Source organism: Dendrobates tinctorius, unplaced genomic scaffold (assembly GCF_039654945.1).
Source record: "Dendrobates tinctorius isolate UK_male_01 unplaced genomic scaffold, ASM3965494v1 ptg000011l, whole genome shotgun sequence".
NCBI classification, from domain to species: Eukaryota; Metazoa; Chordata; class Amphibia; order Anura; family Dendrobatidae; genus Dendrobates; species Dendrobates tinctorius.
Window position 1 is genome coordinate 97,979,547 of NW_027361679.1, and position 20,926 is coordinate 98,000,472.

General features: G+C 44.5%; 1 protein-coding gene across 1 annotated transcript in view; it reads left to right on the forward strand.

Annotated features, from left to right (window-relative positions):
* Positions 1-13,432: 13,432 nt before the first annotated feature.
* LOC141100176 (kelch-like protein 23) overlaps positions 13,433-20,926 on the forward strand; it is a 63,520-nt gene continuing 56,026 nt past the window's right edge. The window contains exon 1 of the mRNA XM_073588469.1: positions 13,433-14,927. Coding sequence (XP_073444570.1) covers positions 14,042-14,927 — 886 coding nt within the window. The 5' untranslated portion in view covers positions 13,433-14,041. The remainder of the gene's footprint in view (positions 14,928-20,926) is intronic.

A 20,926-nucleotide genomic window follows, 5' to 3' on the forward strand; every position in this document is an offset into this window, starting at 1 on the left:
TGTCTGTCGAAAAATCGGAAAGCGACAAATCCGTCGCTGTCCAATTTTTGCTAGCATGGAAGCCTATGGGCGCAGGATCCATCGCTGTTATACAAATGACAGAATCCGGCAACGGATTCTGTTTTTTAAACTGCACATGCTCCGACACTGTGCGTGTATGGTGTGTGCGGGCTATGTGTGTGCGTATGTGTGGAGGAGGTATGCGGGGCTGTACGTGGGGCTGTGCGGGTCTGTACGGGAGTCTGTGCAGGGGTATGCGGGTCTGTGCGGGGGTATGCGGGTCTGTGCGGGGGTATGCGGGTCTGTGCGGGGGGCTGTGTGGGGGTATGCAGGGGTCTGTGCGGAGGTATGCAGGGCTGTGTGGGAGTCTGTGTGGGGGTATGCGGGGCTGTGTGGGGATCTGTGTGGGGGTATGCAGGGGTCTGTGCGGGGTTTGTGTGTGTGTTTGTGTATGCAGGCATTGTTTGATGGGACTACAAGTCCCATCGAGCTTTGCCTGCTACAGTGACAGTGATTGACACATTAGCCAATGATAGCCAATAGCAAGGTGACATTAACCCCTTATTACCCCATATGCCACGACTACACGGCAGTGGGAAGAGAGGGGCTAAGTGCCAGAATTGGAACATTTTATAGATGCGCCATTTCTGGGGCGGCTGTGGGCTGGTATTTGTAACCGGGGGGGGGGGCAATATCCATGGCCCCTTCCTAGGCTATGAATATTAGCCCGCAGCTGTCTGCATAGCCTTTCTGGCTATAAAATATAGGGGGACCCCACGTCATTTTTTTTGGGGGGTCCCCCTATTTTAATAGCCAGTAAAGGCTATGCAGACAGCTGCGGGCTGATATTCATAGCCTGGGAAGGGGCCACTGGCATTACCCCCTTCCCAGGCTACAAATATTGGCCCCCGGCTGTTTGCTTTCCCCCTCTGGCGCAGAAAATTGTGCTGGAGCCCACGCCATTTAGTTCCCGTTTTTAAATATCTAATATATAAAGCTCAAAGTGAGTATGTTTGTATGTATGTGTGTATGTGTGTATGTCCGGGATAGGCATCCGCACCGTCGAAGCTACAGCCACAAAATTTGGCACAGTTGCACGTCTGGACCCCGAGAGCGTCCTAAGCTATGTTTTGAGGCGAAATTTTAACCCCGCGCGTTCCAATTCACCAAACAATTTTTGCCCCTATCTACATACTGGGGAAAAAGTGTGTGCGCGTCAAGCCCCGTCCCTCATTATGATGTCATAATGCCCCTATCTACATACTGGGGAAACAGTGTGTGCGTATCAAGCCCCGCCCCTCATTATGATGTCACAATGGTTGCCATGGCGACGCTGATGTCATCATAGGTTGCAAGCCCCGCCGCCGCTCATTATGATGTCATAATGATTGACTATGGGATGGAGGATGTGTGATGGGTATATGGGCACTGGACTATGGGATGGAGGATATGTATGACGGGTATATGGGCACGGGACTATGGGATGGCGGATATGTATATGGGCACAGGACTATGGGATGGAGGATGTGTGATGGGTATATGGGCACTTGACTATGGGATGGAGGATATGTTTGACGGGTATATGGGCACTGGACTATGGGAAGGCGGATATGTATATGGGCACGGGACTATGGGATGAGGATGTGTGATGGGTATATGGGCACTGGACTATGGGATGGAGGATGTGTGATGGGTATATGGGCACGGGACTATGGAATGGAGGATGTGTATGATGGGTATATAGGCACTCTACTATGGGATGGAGGATATGTATGGTGGGTATATATGGGCAAGGGACTATGGGATGGAGGATGTGTATGATGGGTATATGGGCACGGGCCTATGGGATGGAGGATGTGTGATGGGTATATGGGCACTTGACTATGGGATGGAGGATATGTATGACGGGTAGTGTTGAGCATTCCGATACTGCAAATATCGGGTATCGGCCGATATTCGCTGTATCGGAATTCCGATACCGAGTACCAATATTTTTTCAATATCGGATATCGGAATCGGAAGTTCCCATAATGCAAAGAGCCACTGCTGTGGCTCTGATTGGCTGCCGAAATGACGTCATCATGATGCGCGGTCAGTGCGCATCATGATGCGCCGTCAGTTCGGGCCTTCCGGGGGGTCTATGCCGACTGCCCGGGGTTCTGTACCGGCCTGCCGGGGGTCTGTGCCGACTGCCCGGGGGTATGTGCTGACTACCGGGGGGTACGTACCGGCCTCCCGGGGGGCTGTGCCGGCCTGCCGGTGGTCTGTGCCGACTGCCTGGGGGTCTGTGCCGACAGCCCGGGGTTCTGTGCGGACTGCCGGGGGTCTGTACCAGCCTGTCGGGGGGCTGTGCCGGCCTGCCGGGGGGCTGTGCCGACTGTCTGGGGGTCTGTGCAGGCTGCGGGGGGGTCTGTACCGGCCTGCCAGTGGTCTGTACCGACTGTCCGGGGGTCTGAGCAGACTGCCGGGGGTCTGTACCGGCCTGCCAGGGGGCTGTGCCGACTGTCCGGGGGTCTGTGCAGGCTGCGGGGGTCTGTACCGGCCTGCCGGTGGTCTGTACCGACTGTCCGGGGGTCTGAGCGGACTGCCAGGGGTCTGTACCGGCCTGCCGGGGGGCTGTGCCGGCCTGCCGGGGGGCTGTGCCGACTGTCCGGGGGTCTGTGCAGGCATCGTCCGATGGGACTACAAGTCCCATCGGGCGATGCCTGCTACCATGACGGTGATTGACACATTAGCCAATGATGGGACAGTAGTAGGCCCATCATCCGGCCTATGTGTTGAATGTAAAAAAAAAAAAATACATACTACATGCATACTACATGCTACATACATACTACATACATGCTACATACATACTACATACTACATATATACCACATATATACTACATGCATGCAACATACATACAACATATATACTACATGCATGCAACATGCATACTACATACATACCACATGCATGCAACATACATATATGCAACATACATACTACATGCAACATACATACTACATGCATGCAACATACATATATGCAACATATATACTACATGCAACATACATACTACATATATACTACATGCATGCAACATACATACTACATATATACTACATGCATACTACATATATACCACATGCATGCAACATACATATATACCACATATATACTACATGCATGCAACATACATACAACATATATACTACATGTATGCAACATACATACTACATATATACCACATGCATACTACATACATACCACATATATACTACATGCATGCAACATACATATATACTACATATATACCACATATATACTACATGCATGCAACATACATTTATAATACATATATACTACATGCAACATACATACTACATATATACCACATGCATGCAACATTCATACTACATATATACTACATGCATGCAACATACATATATACTACATACAATACATTCATACAATACATACATATAGACATACAGTACATATAACATAGAGTACATACTCACCATCACTTGTCACTTTGATCCCCGAAGCCATTGTCATCTATGGAATAAATATTAAAATAACAAAGCACCAATATACTTACCCCTGATCCGCTGAAGTCCACGAGTGTCCCACGACGATCTTGCGTGGAGAGCAGCAGCATCAGCTGATGCTACCGTTCTCTACGGGCTCCAGGAAACCAGTGTCGGGAGGTAGGTATCCTTCCGCCCTGTATTCCTCCGCCACTGTAAAAAAAAAAAAAAAAGATCGTCGTGGGACACTCGTGGACTTCTGCGGATCAGGGTTAAGTATATTGGTGCTTTGTTATTTTACTATTTTTTCCACATATGACAATGGCTTGTATGTATTGTATGAATGTATTGTATGTAGTATATATGTATGTTGCATGCATGTAGTATATATGTGGTATATATGTAGTATGCATGTTGCAAGCATGTGGTATATATGTTGCATGCATGTAGTATATATGTAGTATGCATGTTGCATGTAGTATATATGTATGTTGCATGCATGTAGTATATATGTAGTATGTATGTTGCATGTAGTATATATGTTGTTTATATGTATGTTGCACACATGTGGTATATATGTAGTATATATGTGGTATATATGTAGTTTGCATGTTGCATGCATGTGGTATATATGTAGTATGTATGTATGTTGCATGCATGTAGTATATATGTAGTAGGCATGTTGCATGTAGTATATATGTATGTTGCATGCATGTAGTATATATGTAGTATGCATGTAGTATATATGTTGTATGTATGTTGCATGCATGTAGTATATATGTAGTATGTATGTTGCATGTAGTATATATGTTGTATATATGTATGTTGCATGCATGTGGTATATATGTAGCATGCATGTAGTATATATGTGGTATATTTGTAGTTTGCATGTTGCATGCATGTGGTATATACAGTGGGGAAAAAAAGTATTTAGTCAGTCAGCAATAGTGCAAGTTCCACCACTTAAAAAGATGAGAGGCGTCTGTAATTTACATCATAGGTAGACCTCAACTATGGGAGACAAATTGAGAAAAAAAAATCCAGAAAATCACATTGTCTGTTTTTTTTTTTCATTTTATTTGCATATTATGGTGGAAAATAAGTATTTGGTCAGAAACAAGCAATCAAGATTTCTGGCTCTCACAGACCTGTAACTTCTTCTTTAAGAGTCTCCTCTTTCCTCCACTCATTACCTGTAGTAATGGCACCTGTTTAAACTTGTTATCAGTATAAAAAGACACCTGTGCACACCCTCAAACAGTCTGACTCCAAACTCCACTATGGTGAAGACCAAAGAGCTGTCAAAGGACACCAGAAACAAAATTGTAGCCCTGCACCAGGCTGGGAAGACTGAATCTGCAATAGCCAACCAGCTTGGAGTGAAGAAATCAACTGTGGGAGCAATAATTAGAAAATGGAAGACATACAAGACCACTGATAATCTCCCTCGATCTGGTGCTCCACGCAAAATCCCACCCCGTGGGGTCAGAATGATCACAAGAACGGTGAGCAAAAATCCCAGAACCACGCGGGGGGACCTAGTGAATGAACTGCAGAGAGCTGGGACCAATGTAACAAGGCCTACCATAAGTAACACACTACGCCACCATGGACTCAGATCCTGCAGTGCCAGACGTGTCCCACTGCTTAAGCCTGTACATGTCCGGGCCCGTCTGAAGTTTGCTAGAGAGCATTTGGATGATCCAGAGGAGTTTTGGGAGAATGTCCTATGGTCTGATGAAACCAAACTGGAACTGTTTGGTAGAAACACAACTTGTCGTGTTTGGAGGAAAAAGAATACTGAGTTGCATCCATCAAACACCATACCTACTGTAAAGCATGGTGGTGAAAACATCATGCTTTGGGGCTATTTCTCTGCAAAGGGGCCAGGACGACTGATCCGGGTACATGAAAGAATGAATGGGGCCATGTATCGTGAGATTTTGAGTGCAAACCTCCTTCCATCAGCAAGGGCATTGAAGATGAAACGTGGCTGGGTCTTTCAACATGACAATGATCCAAAGCACACCGCCAGGGCAACGAAGGAGTGGCTTCGTAAGAAGCATTTCAAGGTCCTGGAGTGGCCTAGCCAGTCTCCAGATCTCAACCCTATAGAAAACCTTTGGAGGGAGTTGAAAGTCTGTGTTGCCAAGCGAAAAGCCAAAAACATCACTGCTCTAGAGGAGATCTGCATGGAGGAATGGGCCAACATACCAACAACAGTGTGTGGCAACCTTGTGAAGACTTACAGAAAACGTTTGACCTCTGTCATTGCCAACAAAGGATATATCACAAAGTATTGAGATGAAATTTTGTTTCTGACCAAATACTTATTTTCCACCATAATATGCAAATAAAATGAAAAAAAAACAGACAATGTGATTTTCTGGATTTTTTTTTCTCAGTTTGTCTCCCATAGTTGAGGTCTACCTATGATGTAAATTACAGACGCCTCTCATCTTTTTAAGTGGTGGAACTTGCACTATTGCTGACTGACTAAATACTTTTTTTCCCCACTGTATGTAGTATGTATGTATGTTGCATGCATGTAGTATATACTGTATGTAGTATGCATGCTGCATGTAGTATATATGTATGTTGCATGCAGCATATATGTAGTATGCATGTTGCATGCATGTAGTATATATGTTGCATGCATGTAGTATATATGTTGTATGTATGTTGCATGCATGTGGTATATATGTAGTATGAATGTATGTTGCATGCATGTAGTATGTATGTAGCATGTAGCATGTATGTAGTATGTATTTTTTTTTTTTTACATTCAACACATAGGCCGGATGATGGGACTACTACTGTCCAATCATTGGCTAATGTGTCAATCACCGTCATGGTGGCAGGCATCGCCCGATGGGACTTGTAGACGATGCCTGCACAGACCCCCGCAGCCTGAACAGACCCCCGGACAGTCGGCACAGCCCCCCGGCTGGCCGGCACAGCCCCCCGGCAGGCCGGTACAGACCCCCGGCAGTCCGCTCAGACCCCCGGACAGTCGGTACAGACCACCTGCAGGCCGGCACAGCCCCACGGCAGGCTGGTACAAACCCCCGGCAGTCCGCTCAGACCCCCGGACAGTCGGTACAGACCACCGGCAGGCCGGCACAGCCCCTTGGCAGGCCGGTACAGACCCCCGCAGCCTGCACAGACCCCCGGACAGTCGGCACAGTCGCCCGGCAGGCCGGTACAGACCCCCGGCAGTCCGCTCACACCCCCGGACAGTCGGTACAGACCACCGGCAGGCCGACACAGCCCCCCGGCAGGCCGGTACACACCCCCGCAGCCTGCACAGACCCCCGGACAGTCGGTACAGACCACCGGCAGGCCGGCACAGCCCCCCGGCAGGCTGGTACAAACCCCCGGCAGTCCGCTCAGACCCCCGGACAGTCGGTACAGACCACCCGCAGGCCGGCACAGCCCCTCGGCAGGCCGGTACAGACCCCCGCAGCCTGCACAGACCCCCGGACAGTCGGCACAGTCGCCCGGCAGGCCGGTACAGACCCCCGGCAGTCCGCTCACACCCCCGGACAGTCGGTACAGACCACCGGCAGGCCGGCACAGCCCCCCGGCCGGCCGGTACACACCCCCGCAGCCTGCACAGACCCCCGGACAGTCGGTACAGACCACCGGCAGGCCGGCACAGCCCCCCGGCAGGCCGGTACAGACCCTCGGCAGTCCGCACAGACCCCCGGGCAGTTGGCACAGACCCCCGGGCAGTCGGCACAGACCCCCGGCAGGCCGGTACAGAGCCCCGGGCAGTCAGCACAGACCCCCCGGCAGGCCGGTACAGACCCCTGGGCAGTCGACATAGACCCCCCGGAATGCCCGAACTGATGGCGCATCATGATGACATCATTTCGGCAGCCAATCAGAGCCACAGCAGTGGCTCTTTGCATTATGGGAGCTTCCGATTCCGATATCCGATATTGAAAAAATATCGGTACTCGGTATCGGAATTCCGATACAGCGAATATCGGCCGATACCCGATATTTGCAGTATCGGAATGTTCAACACTAGTAGTATGTATGTATGTTGCATACATGTGGTATATATGTAGTATGCATGTAGTATATATGTTGTATATATGTAGTATGCATGTTGCATGCATGTGGTATATATGTAGTATGTATGTATGTTGCATGCATGTAGTATGCATGTTGCATGTAGTATATATGTAGTATATATGTATGTTGCATGCATGTAGTATATATGTACAGTGGGGAAAAAAAGTATTTAGTCAGTCAGCAATAGTGCAAGTTCCACCACTTAAAAAGATGAGAGGCGTCTGTAATTTACATCATAGGTAGACCTCAACTATGGGAGACAAACTGAGAAAAAAAAATCCAGAAAATCACATTGTCTGTTTTTTTTTTCATTTTATTTGTATATTATGGTGGAAAATAAGTATTTGGTCAGAAACAAAATTTCATCTCAATACTTTGTGATATATCCTTTGTTGGCAATGACAGAGGTCAAACGTTTTCTGTAAGTCTTCACAAGGTTGCCACACACTGTTGTTGGTATGTTGGCCCATTCCTCCATGCAGATCTCCTCTAGAGCAGAGATGTTTTTGGCTTTTCGCTTGGCAACACGGACTTTCAACTCCCTCCAAAGGTTTTCTATAGGGTTGAGATCTGGAGACTGGCTAGGCCACTCAAGGACCTTGAAATGCTTCTTACGAAGCCACTCCTTCGTTGCCCTGGCGGTGTGCTTTGGATCATTGTCATGTTGAAAGACCCAGCCACGTTTCATCTTCAATGCCCTTGCTGATGGAAGGAGGTTTGCACTCAAAATCTCACGATACATGGCCCCATTCATTCTTTCATGTACCCGGATCAGTCGTCCTGGCCCCTTTGCAGAGAAACAGCCCCAAAGCATGATGTTTCCACCACCATGCTTTACAGTAGGTATGGTGTTTGATGGATGCAACTCAGTATTCTTTTTCCTCCAAACACGACAAGTTGTGTTTCTACCAAACAGTTCCAGTTTGGTTTCATCAGACCATAGGACATTCTCCCAAAACTCCTCTGGATCATCCAAATGCTCTCTAGCAAACTTCAGACGGGCCCGGACATGTACAGGCTTAAGCAGTGGGACACGTCTGGCACTGCAGGATCTGAGTCCATGGTGGCGTAATGTGTTACTTATGGTAGGCCTTGTTACATTGGTCCCAGCTCTCTGCAGTTCATTCACTAGGTCCCCCCGCATGGTTCTGGGATTTTTGCTCACCGTTCTTGTGATCATTCTGACCCCACGGGGTGGGATTTTGCGTGGAGCACCAGATCGAGGGAGATTATCAGTGGTCTTGTATGTCTTCCATTTTCTAATTATTGCTCCCACAGTTGATTTCTTCACTCCAAGCTGGTTGGCTATTGCAGATTCTGTCTTCCCAGCCGGGTGCAGGGCTACAATTTTGTTTCTGGTGTCCTTTGACAGCTCTTTGGTCTTCACCATAGTGGAGTTTGGAGTCAGACTGTTTCAGGGTGTGCACAGGTGTCTTTTTATACTGATAACAAGTTTAAACAGGTGCCATTACTACAGGTAATGAGTGGAGGAAAGAGGAGACTCTTAAAGAAGAAGTTACAGGTCTGTGAGAGCCAGAAATCTTGATTGCTTGTTTCTGACCAAATACTTATTTTCCACCATAATATGCAAATAAAATGAAAAAAAAACAGACAATGTGATTTTCTGGATTTTTTTTTCTCAGTTTGTCTCCCATAGTTGAGGTCTACCTATGATGTAAATTACAGACGCCTCTCATCTTTTTAAGTGGTGGAACTTGCACTATTGCTGACTGACTAAATACTTTTTTTCCCCACTGTATGTTGCATGCATGTAGTCTATATGCGGTATATATGTAGTATGCATGTTGCATGCATGTGGTATATATGTAGTATGTATGTTGCATGCATGTAGTATACAGTGGGGAAAAAAAGTATTTAGTCAGTCAGCAATAGTGCAAGTTCCACCACTTAAAAAGATGAGAGGCGTCTGTAATTTACATCATAGGCAGACCTCAACTATGGGAGACAAACTGAGAAAAAAAAATCCAGAAAATCACATTGTCTGTTTTGTTTTCATTGTATTTGCATATTATGGTGGAAAATAAGTATTTGGTCAGAAACAAGCAATCAAGATTTCTGGCTCTCACAGACCTGTAACTTCTTCTTTAAGAGTCTCCTCTTTCCTCCACTCATTACCTGTAGTAATGGCACCTGTTTAAACTTGTTATCAGTATAAAAAGACACCTGTGCACACCCTCAAACAGTCTGACTCCAAACTCCACTATGGTGAAGACCAAAGAGCTGTCAAAGGACACCAGAAACAAAATTGTAGCCCTGCACCAGGCTGGGAAGACTGAATCTGCAATAGCCAACCAGCTTGGAGTGAAGAAATCAACTGTGGGAGCAATAATTAGAAAATGGAAGACATACAAGACCACTGATAATCTCCCTCGATCTGGTGCTCCACGCAAAATCCCACCCCATGGGGTCAGAATGATCACAAGAACGGTGAGCAAAAATCCCAGAACCACGCGGGGGGACCTAGTGAATGAACTGCAGAGAGCTGGGACCAATGTAACAAGGCCTACCATAAGTAACACACTACGCCACCATGGACTCAGATCCTGCAGTGCCAGACGTGTCCCACTGCTTAAGCCTGTACATGTCTGGGCCCGTCTGAAGTTTGCTAGAGAGCATTTGGATGATCCAGAGGAGTTTTGGGAGCATGTCCTATGGTCTGATGAAACCAAACTGGAACTGTTTGATAGAAACACAACTTGTCGTGTTTGGAGGAAAAAGAATACTGAGTTGCATCCATCAAACACCATACCTACTGTAAAGCATGGTGGTGGAAACATCATGCTTTGGGGCTGTTTCTCTGCAAAGTGGCCAGGATGACTGATCCGGGTACATGAAAGAATGAATGGGGCCATGTATCGTGAGATTTTGAGTGCAAACCTCCTTCCATCAGCAAGGGCATTGAAGATGAAACGTGGCTGGGTCTTTCAAGATGACAATGATCCAAAGCACACCGCCAGGGCAACGAAGGAGTGGCTTCTTAAGAAGCATTTCAAGGTCCTGGAGTGGCCTAGCCAGTCTCCAGATCTCAACCCTATAGAAAACCTTTGGAGGGAGTTGAAAGTCCGTGTTGCCAAGCGAAAAGCCAAAAACATCACTGCTCTAGAGGAGATCTGCATGGAGGAATGGGCCAACATACCAACAACAGTGTGTGGCAACCTTGTGAAGACTTACAGAAAACGTTTGACCTCTGTCATTGCCAACAAAGGATATATCACAAAGTATTGAGATGAAATTTTGTTTCTGACCAAATACTTATTTTCCACCATAATATGCAAATAAAATGAAAACAAAACAGACAATGTGATTTTCTGGATTTTTTTTTCTCAGTTTGTCTCCCATAGTTGAGGTCTACCTATGATGTAAATTACAGACGCCTCTCATCTTTTTAAGTGGTGGAACTTGCACTATTGCTGACTGACTAAATACTTTTTTTCCCCACTGTATATGTAGTATGCATGTTGCATGTAGCATATATGTAGTATATATGTATGTTGCATGCATGTAGTATATATGTGGTATACAGTATATGTAGTATGCATGTTGCATGCATGTAGTATATATGTAGTATGTATGTTGCATGCATGTAGTATATATGTAGTATGTATGTTGCATGCATGTTTTATATATGTAGTATGTATGTTGCATGTAGTATATATGTTGTATATATGCATGTTGCATGCATGTAGTATATATATTGTGTGTATGTATGTTGCATGCATGTAGTATATATGTAGTATGCATGTTGCATGTAGTATATATGTAGTATGCATGTTGCATGCATGTGGTATATATGTAGTATATATGTATGTTGCATGCATGTAGAATATATGTAGTATGTATGTAGTATGTATGTAGTATGTATGTAGCATGTAGTATGTATGTAGTATGTAATGTGTAATGGGTATATGGGCACTGGACTATGAGATGGAGGATATGTATGACGGGTATATGGGCACGGGACTATGGGATGGCGGATATGTATGATGGGTATATGGGCACTGGACTATGGGATGGAGGATATGTATGACGGGTATATGGGCACGGGACTATGGGATGGCGGATATGTATGATGGGTATATGGGCACTGGACTATGGGATGGTGGATATGTATGACGGGTATATGGGCACTCGACTATGGGATGGCGAATATGTATGATGGGTATATGGGCATGGGACTATGGGATGGAGGATGTGTGATGGGTATATGGGCATGGGACTATGGGATGGAGGATGTGTGATGGGTATATGGGCACTCGACTATGGGATGGAGGATATGTATGATGGGTATATGGGCACGGGACTATGGGATGGAGGATGTGTGATGGGTATATGGGCACTGGACTATGGGATGGAGGATATGTATGACGGGTATATGGGCACGGGACTATGGAATGGAGGATGTGTGATGGGTATATGGGCACTGGACTATGGGATGGAGGATATGTATGACGGGTATATGGGCACGGGACTATGGGATGGCGGATATGTATGATGGGTATATGGGCACTCGACTATGGGATGGAGGATATGTATGATGGGTATATGGGCATGGGACTATGGGATGGAGGATGTGTGATGGGTATATGGGCATGGGACTATGGGATGGAGGATGTGTGATGGGTATATGGGCACTCGACTATGGGATGGAGGATATGTATGATGGGTATATGGGCACAGGACTATGGGATGGAGGATGTGTGATGGGTATATGGGCACTGGACTATGGGATGGAGGATATGTATGACGGGTATATGGGCACGGGACTATGGGATGAGGATGTGTGATGGGTATATGGGCACTGGACTATGGGATGGAGGATATGTATGACGGGTATATGGGCATAGGACTATGGGATGGAGGATGTGTGATGGGTATATGGGCACTCGACTATGGGATGGCGGATATGTATGATGGGTATAGGGGCATGGGACTATGGGATGGAGGATGTGTGATGGGTATATGGGCACGGGACTATGGGATGGAGGATGTGTGATGGGTATATGGGCACTCGACTATGGGATGGAGGATATGTATGATGGGTATATGGGCACGGGCCTATGGGATGGAGGATGTGTGATGGGTATATGGGCACAGGACTATGGGATGGAGGATAATTATAATTTGCTATAACTAACCACAGTTAGTTACTATGTCCGGGCAGCGCCGGGCTCTTCAGCTAGTGTATATATATATATATATATATATATATCTATGGTTATATAGCCATAGATATATAGCCATAGATATATCCATAGATATATAGCCATAGATATATAGCCATAGATATATCCATAGATATATATTTCCATAGATATACAGTATAGCCATATATATATAGCCATAGATATATAGCCATAGATATATATTTCCATAGATATACAGTATAGCCATAGATATATAGCCATAGATATATCCATAGATATATCCATAGATATATATTTTCATAGATATACAGTATAGCCATAGATATATAGCCATGGATATATCTATGGCTATATATCTATGGATATATCTATGGATATATCTATGTATTCTATCTATCTATCTATCTATCTATCCCATATCTATTTATCTACAGTATATATGTGTTTCATTTGTAGATTTTTTTTTCAAAAACTTAAATGAGATGAGGAAAAACCACAAGTTAAAAAAAACCCACAACTACGTTTTCATAGAATTTCTAAAGCGGAAATACTATTAATGTTTTTATCAGTAAAATGTTATCAAAGTTAAGTAAAAAAAGAACGTTTTCAAAACAAATTAGCTTTAATTATAAGACGACATACCAAAAAGAGACAAAATCCGCAGCAGAAAAAAAATGAGTACCCGCACTCAATGAAAAAACACTAGTTACCTAATTTACCTAACAGGTGTAGAAATGGCGCAGAAAACTGCAACATGAAATATTCATCGTGGGAATTTAATCCAAAATTCGGACCAGCTTTCTGATACAAACGGGTTTGGAAAACAGTCGTTTTGGCTACTTGGAATAAATAGATTCTATACATGCAGGAATACTTTGGTTTCTTGCTAGGTAAAAATATTGATAATTGAAATGATAGTTTAATTTATTCATTACATTGATTTTAGTCCTAAACTCAGGAGGCCTCTCCCTTCAAATGATTCTTTTAGAAATTGAAAGACAGGAGCAGAAGTTACAGAATAGCAAGCTATATTTGGAACAGCAGCCTTGTCAAGGTTCAAGCTTTGCCACAGACTACATGTGTCTTCAGAATTTACGAGTCACGGTGTTTTGGAAATCTTCAGGAAAAGTAGGACACGGCACAGAAAACGTTCTCAACAAGCGAATATATGGCTGTGGGTTGAGCAGTGAGTTGTGTGCAGATTTCCTTCATTTTTAATCTTCTAATTATATTATCTAGTTTTCCAGTTCAGTAGGATGTCATAAGCATCAGCTAAAAATGGACGAGGTGGACGACGTCATTCTTGAAGTTGATCGGAAACTCTTCCATGTGGAGAAATCTGTATTAGCGGCAGAAAGTAGCTATTTCCAAATAATGTTTTATGGAGGATTTAAAGAGAGTAGGTTACATAAAATAAATCTTAATGGTTTAAGCAAGGAATGTTTTCAGACTCTACTGGACTTCGTAAAAAATGGGAGTATGGAACTGAACCGAGGAAATGTCACGGATCTCTTGGAAACTGCAGATTTTCTTGATTTGCGGAAAGCTAAGCAGTTCTGCATTGCATTTCTTGTCCGTGAATTAAAAGTGTCCAACTGCTTGGGTATGATGTCCTACTCCCAGCAATATGGATGTATAGAACTGTATGAATCCGCAGTCAGTGTAGCTGTTACACACTTATCTGAGCTTATGCATGACTATGAAGATGAATTCACTCAGCTGGACAAGGCAACTCTAGAAACGTTACTACAAACTGATGATTTGTACGTATCCAGTGAAGATCTCGTGTTTGATGCTGTAATGAAATGGGTCATGGTGGACACTACAAGAGAGAAAAATTTCGAGGAGTTAGTTGCGCTGGTGAGACCGGCATTTCTTAGCCTCACCTTCCTTGATGTTCTCGTCAAGCGAATTCAAAGAGCAAAAGGCCAAGATACTTATTTCAATCTTTTAGAAACCTTGAATAGCAACCCACCTATTACATGGCGCACCATGGGTGAAGTGATGTCAACCAGCAGAACGTATGACACCTTATACATTCTTGGTGGAAAACATGAGAAAGAAGAGCAAGAACTGTATATCTACCAGCCTAGATCCAATACATGGAGAGCATGCTCCCCTTTACAACGTAAAAACCTTACTCAGTATGCAGTGGCCACAGTAGGTAACTATGAAAAATGTAAACATCATTTCTATTGTGTAGTACTATTTTTTTATGTCATTGTGACAGTCATCTTATGGTATAATGCTGGCACTGATATCTAATGTATATAGTCATGATCATCACTGGTTATCATTTTTATTAAGAAAAAAAAATCTATATCTAGAAAATGAACATGCTAGCTATAAGCCTGTTATACTGTGCTTTAGAGACTACTAACTCTTCTAGAGTCTCATACATATACTGTTAACATCTGGCCCAGCAATACACAGTGGAGAGGTCGCACTGATTTGAATTAAAAAAAAATTAATAATAATATTATATTGCTATTTCTGAAGTCTTTTTCAGAAACACTTTTATTTAGTGTTTATATGGTCACGGTCAGCCAGCATAGACATATTTTAAAGGGTATCTGTCATGAGGTTTTTGCTATATACTCTGAAAGAAACATAATGTATGGGCAGAAACCCTGATTTCAGGGATGCCACTCAGCTCATCAGCTAGTTGGAGTTTAAATACAATTACTATTGCAACACAATTAGTGATTTATCAGCAGGAAAGTATCACTGCTTGACTAGGTCTCCCAGCCAATCTGTATAACCCCTCCCCATCACTGATAAGCAGCTAACTGACAGTGTACTGTATACTGTTTACATAGGAAGCAGGGTTACACACAGCTCAGCATTCTGACCACTGCTACATCTACAGCAGAGAAAACAGGCATTCTATCAAAACTGCACCAAATATAAAGCCAGTTACTGTATTCCCTTCTCAGTGATCAGAAAGCAAAATAGTATCCTCTGGATCGCAGCCAGGAAACCAGACAGTCTGCATCTGAGACCTGTTGCCACGGGCAACTGCACTGCTATGTACGCGGAGGTGTGCCAGGCCTTTTGGCTCTGCTTGGCTCTGTGTTGGTTTACACAGGCTGAGCTCTGCAGAGCCTCCTGCTCTGCATGCTTGCAAACCAAAACTGACACATTCAACCCTCTGCTGCAGGGTTTTCACAAAGAACCTGTGGCCGTAGGCCACGTGGAAGACCCGGCCAGGAAGGAAACAGACCGCCCCACTACCATCCTGTAGTTCATTTAAAAAATAAAGCCCACGGCAGGTTTTCTTAAATCTGCCTTGGAAAAATAGGTTACCCAAGACCAACACTTACTTTTATTTCAGAGAAAAAAATCCTGCACCGCTGCTACACCTGAGCCCAAATAACCACTACGTGTGATCTCCTCGTCAAAATACCGCCCTTATGGATTCACGGGTGCCAATCCATATGAACAATCCCTAGCCGATCTTTTTTATCAGTTCTCATGCGATTATGAACAAGTACATCTTGCAGACTCGTATTTCTCTTACAAGTAATTAATGGTCCCCTGGTAAAGACTTTTTACATGCAGGGGATGCGCACTATTATAATGTAAAAGGGAGTTCGTCAATTACGGAAGTTTATCGCAAGTCTACCTCGACGAACTCCCTTTTACAATATAATAGTGCGCATCCCCTGCATGTAAACCCTTTAGGCTATGTGCACACGGTGCGGAATATGCTGTGGAATTTACCACGCAGATTTTACTAAATCCGCAGGTCAAATGACCTGCATTTTTCCTGCGGATTTAGTGCATTTTTTGTACAGTTTTACTGCATGTTTTGTGCGGTTTTCCCCTGCGGATTTTTAGAATGGAGCAGGTGGAAAACTGCAGCAAAACTGCACAAAAGAAGTGACATGCTGCTTTTTTCAATCCGCAGCAAATCTGCACGGAAAAAAGCGCAGCATGTGCACTGTGGATTTTGCTTTACATAGCATTTAATGCTACTGTACATCACATGCAGTTCTGCTGCGAATCCGCAGGGCCAAATCCGCTGCGGATCCGCAGCAGAATCCGCACCGTGTGCACATAGCCTAAGGGTGTGTGCACACACTGTGGATTCCGCTGCGGATCCGCAGCGGATTTGGCCCTGTGGATCCGCAGCAGTTTTTGCTGCAGTGTACAGTACCTTTATATTCAATGGAAAACAAAAACCACAGTGCACACGGTGCGGATTTTTCAGCACGGATTTGCTGCGGTTTCAAAACCGCAGCAGTTTTACACCTGCTCCATTGTAAAGGTGTGAAACTGCAGGGGAAAACCACAGGCTAATCCGCAAAAAACCCACAGGTCTTTTGACCTCCGGATTTACCTGCGGATTTTGCTAAATTTGCACGGAAAAATGCGCAGGTGAATCCGCAGTGTGTGCAAACAGCCTTAGTCAGTTTCCTAGACTCAAGAGGGTCAATAGTAATGTTGAAGGTTTTAAAAAACAATCTACTGAGTTATATTACAGGTTAGGTTTAGGGAAAGGGGGTATCCCAAACAATTATTAGACACAGCCTTAGAAAGATCAGAGAATTTGGGGGATTTAACAAATGACACTAAGAGAAAAAAGAAAAATTCCGGTGATAGGAGATTTGAATTTTGCTTCAAGTATGGTCCAATGGATAGACAGATTTGTGCAACTATTAGAGAAAACTGACATATCTTAGAATGAGATTGATATATATCGGAAATGTCCACCAGGGGACCATTAATTACTTGTAAGAGAACTACGAGTCTGCGAGATGTACTTGTTCATAATCGCATGAGAGCTGATATAAAAGATTGGCTAGGGATAGGTACCCCTAAGGGTAATTTTAAATGCGGCCACTGTTCCTTTTATTTGTCCTCAACACCTTGTAGGTCATTCTTTACAAAGAGGCTATATTAATCATGTTGTACGGGATTTCATCTCATGCAGGACCAATTATGTGGTTTATGCTTTATTTTGCCCATGCAGGTTTTTTTACATTGGGAAAACTATTCGTCCTTTATTTATTAGATTTCGGGAACATGTGAATTCAATACGTAGATGTAAAGGAGTTCCACGACTCATTAAACATATTAGAGAACAACATGAAGGGGATTCATTCAGGTGTCCTACTTTTGCAGGTTTGGGAGGGGTTACTTTACCACCACAAGGGGGATTTACACAAATTTCTCCTGAGAAGAGAAGCCAGGTGGATAATGACTACACGGGCTTTAGAAGCCACGGGCTTCAATGACAAATTAGGTTGTGTGCACATGCTGGATTCACCTGCGGAATTTTCCGTGCGGATTTAGCAAAATCTGCAGGTCAAAAGACCTGAGGTTTACCTGCGGATTAGCCTGCGGTTTACCCCTGCAGTTTCACACCTCTACAATGGAGAAGGTGTGAAACCACTGCGGATTCCACAGAAAGAAGTGACATGCTGCGGATTTGAAACCATAGGTTATAATGGTACTGTACACCGCAGCAAAAACTGCTGCGGATCCGCAGCAGAATCCGCAGCGTGTGCACACACCCTAAGGCCTGTTTCACACGTCCGCTTTTCAGCTCAGTCGAAATCCGCTAAAATGGCGGAAAACGGATACGTAGGCGGATTTAAAGAAACGGGTGGCATCGGACCGTTGTTTTGACGGATCCGTGTAAGGTTGAATTTTAAAGGAACCCGTGCCTGGGAAAAGGAGAGAGGGAGGGAGGGAGAGAGAGAGAGGGAGGGAGAGAGAGAGAGGGAGAGAGAGAGGGAGGGAGAGAGAGAGAGGGAGGGAGAGAGAGAGAGAGAGGGAGGGAGAGAGAGAGAGGGAGGGAGAGGGAGAGGGAAAGAGAATTTCTCAGCCGCCAGAATGGGATTTAGGGTTAAATTTCCGGCAAAGGCAATTCTTCCTGGAAAATGCGGATCCGGCCAGCAAAAAAACATTTCAGTGTCCGTCCAGTCATGTCAGCAGATGCCCAAATTTTGGCAGATCCGTGAAAAAACGGATCCTACGGATGACCATCCGTCAAGATCCGCCGATAATGCAAGTCAATGGGAATAAAAACGTATCCGCCAAGAAAAATGGCAGATCCGTTTTTTTTTGCAAAACGGTGGATTTTGACTGATGGTGACAGACAGATGTGTGAAAGAGGCCTAAGACGTCTGTTTTTTTGTGAAATTTTTTATTTTTTTTTGCAAAAAATGTTTCTATAGATTTCTTTGTAAAATATATAAGCTTTGGTTCTTTGATGTTTGGTGTATTGGATCATGATATTTTAAATGTGAAAATGTATATATCGTTGTATTAGGCATTTCATAGGTATTTTTGAGTGAGGTGGAGGAGAGAGAAAAAAATGGGGAGGACCTTATTTGCTATAGGGTATTTGCTCTGCCTCGTCATTTCCCATTACCAACAGGACCCGTAGAAGTGCAAGGGAGTGCAAAACGGCTGTTGTTCGACTTTTTCTTTCCATTCTACCCTCCCTGCTGAAGATGTTTTAATTTGTCACAATAAAGACTGGATTTTAGAAATGGTGAGTGCCACCCTTTTTTCTCTTTATTATGCAGACTTACTTTTATTTTGCATTGCAATCACAGCTATGTCTGTGACTGCAATGTACTTCCATGGCCTCAATACGCTTCTGTATGCATCCTGGGCAGGGGCGGATGCTGACAGCTTGGGGCTTCTGTGCAAGAGATGTGTCTGGGCCCCCCTCCTTTTATAGCGTCAAAGCTACATGTGTGTATATATAGATTATATATATATATATATAGATATTATATAGCCACACACACATACATGTATATATATCACATAGTCTCCTTTATTATGTATATTGCTGTCCCTTACACAGTGCCCTCTCTTATGTACAGTACCGTCCCTTACATATTGAATTATATAGAACCCTGCTTTTTTTATTACATATCGTCCTGTCTTGTTAGCTGTATAATGCAAAGATGGCTGATGGAGCATGAGAAAGCTTCCTTTCTAATGCAGGAGCTGATGGCTGATAGTTTGATCACCGGCTCCTCGATCAGCAGTCATTTTATATCTAAAAAAAAAGAGGGGACTATGTAATAAAAGAGGGCACTGTAAATAACAAAATTAACAAGAATACACTATGTAAGAGACAGCACTATACATAACAGCAGAGAAAGCTACATAATAAGGGACGGCACCATATATAACAAGAGAGGATGGTACGTAATAAGGGAAGTGTTCTACATAATAAAAGAGGGAACTGTGTAACTAAGGATGGTGTTATACAGAATTAGTGAGTACACTATAACTAAGGGACTGTGTTAGACATAATAAGCGATAATAATGTGTTCCTCTGCCTCTCCCTGTTCCTAAGGCCATTATAAGTCCCCCTTCCTCCCATCCCAATACCCAACACCCCTCATTGTCCTCCTCCCCTGGCATCCCATTATTGTCCTCTCCCCCACCCCATCATTGCCCTCTTCACTACCTCCATCATTTTCTTCTCCCTCACCACTATCTTTGCTTTCTCCCCCACCACTCCCATCATTGCCCTTTCCACCACCTCCATCATTTCCTCCTCCTCCCCCATTATTGCCCTTTCCACCACCACCATCAGTGCATTCTCTCCCACCACCCCATCATCATTTCTTTTTCCCCACCACCCCATCATTGCCCTCTCCATCACCCCCATCATTGCCTTCTCCATCACTCCATCATTGCCTTCTCCCAATCACTCCCATCATTGCCTGCTCCATCACCCCATCACTCCCATCATTGCCTTCTCCCCATCACTCCCATCATTGCCTTCTCCATCACCCCATCACTGCCTACTCCCATCATTGCCTGCTCCATCACCCCATCACTCCCATCATTGCCTTCTCCCCATCACTCCCATCATTGCCTGCTCCATCATTCCATCATTGCCTGCTCCATCACCCCATCACTCCCATCATTGCCTGCTCCATCACCCCATCACTCCCATCATTGCCTTCTCCCCATCACTCCCATCATTGCCTGCTCCATCACCCCATCACTCCCATTATTGCCTGCTCCATCACCCCATCATTGCCTGCTCCATCACTCCATCACTCCCATCATTGCCTTCTCCCCATCACTCCCATCATTGCCTTCTCCCCATCACTCCCATAATTGCCTGCTCCATCACCCCCATCATTGCCTGCTCCATGATCCCATCACTCCCATCATTGC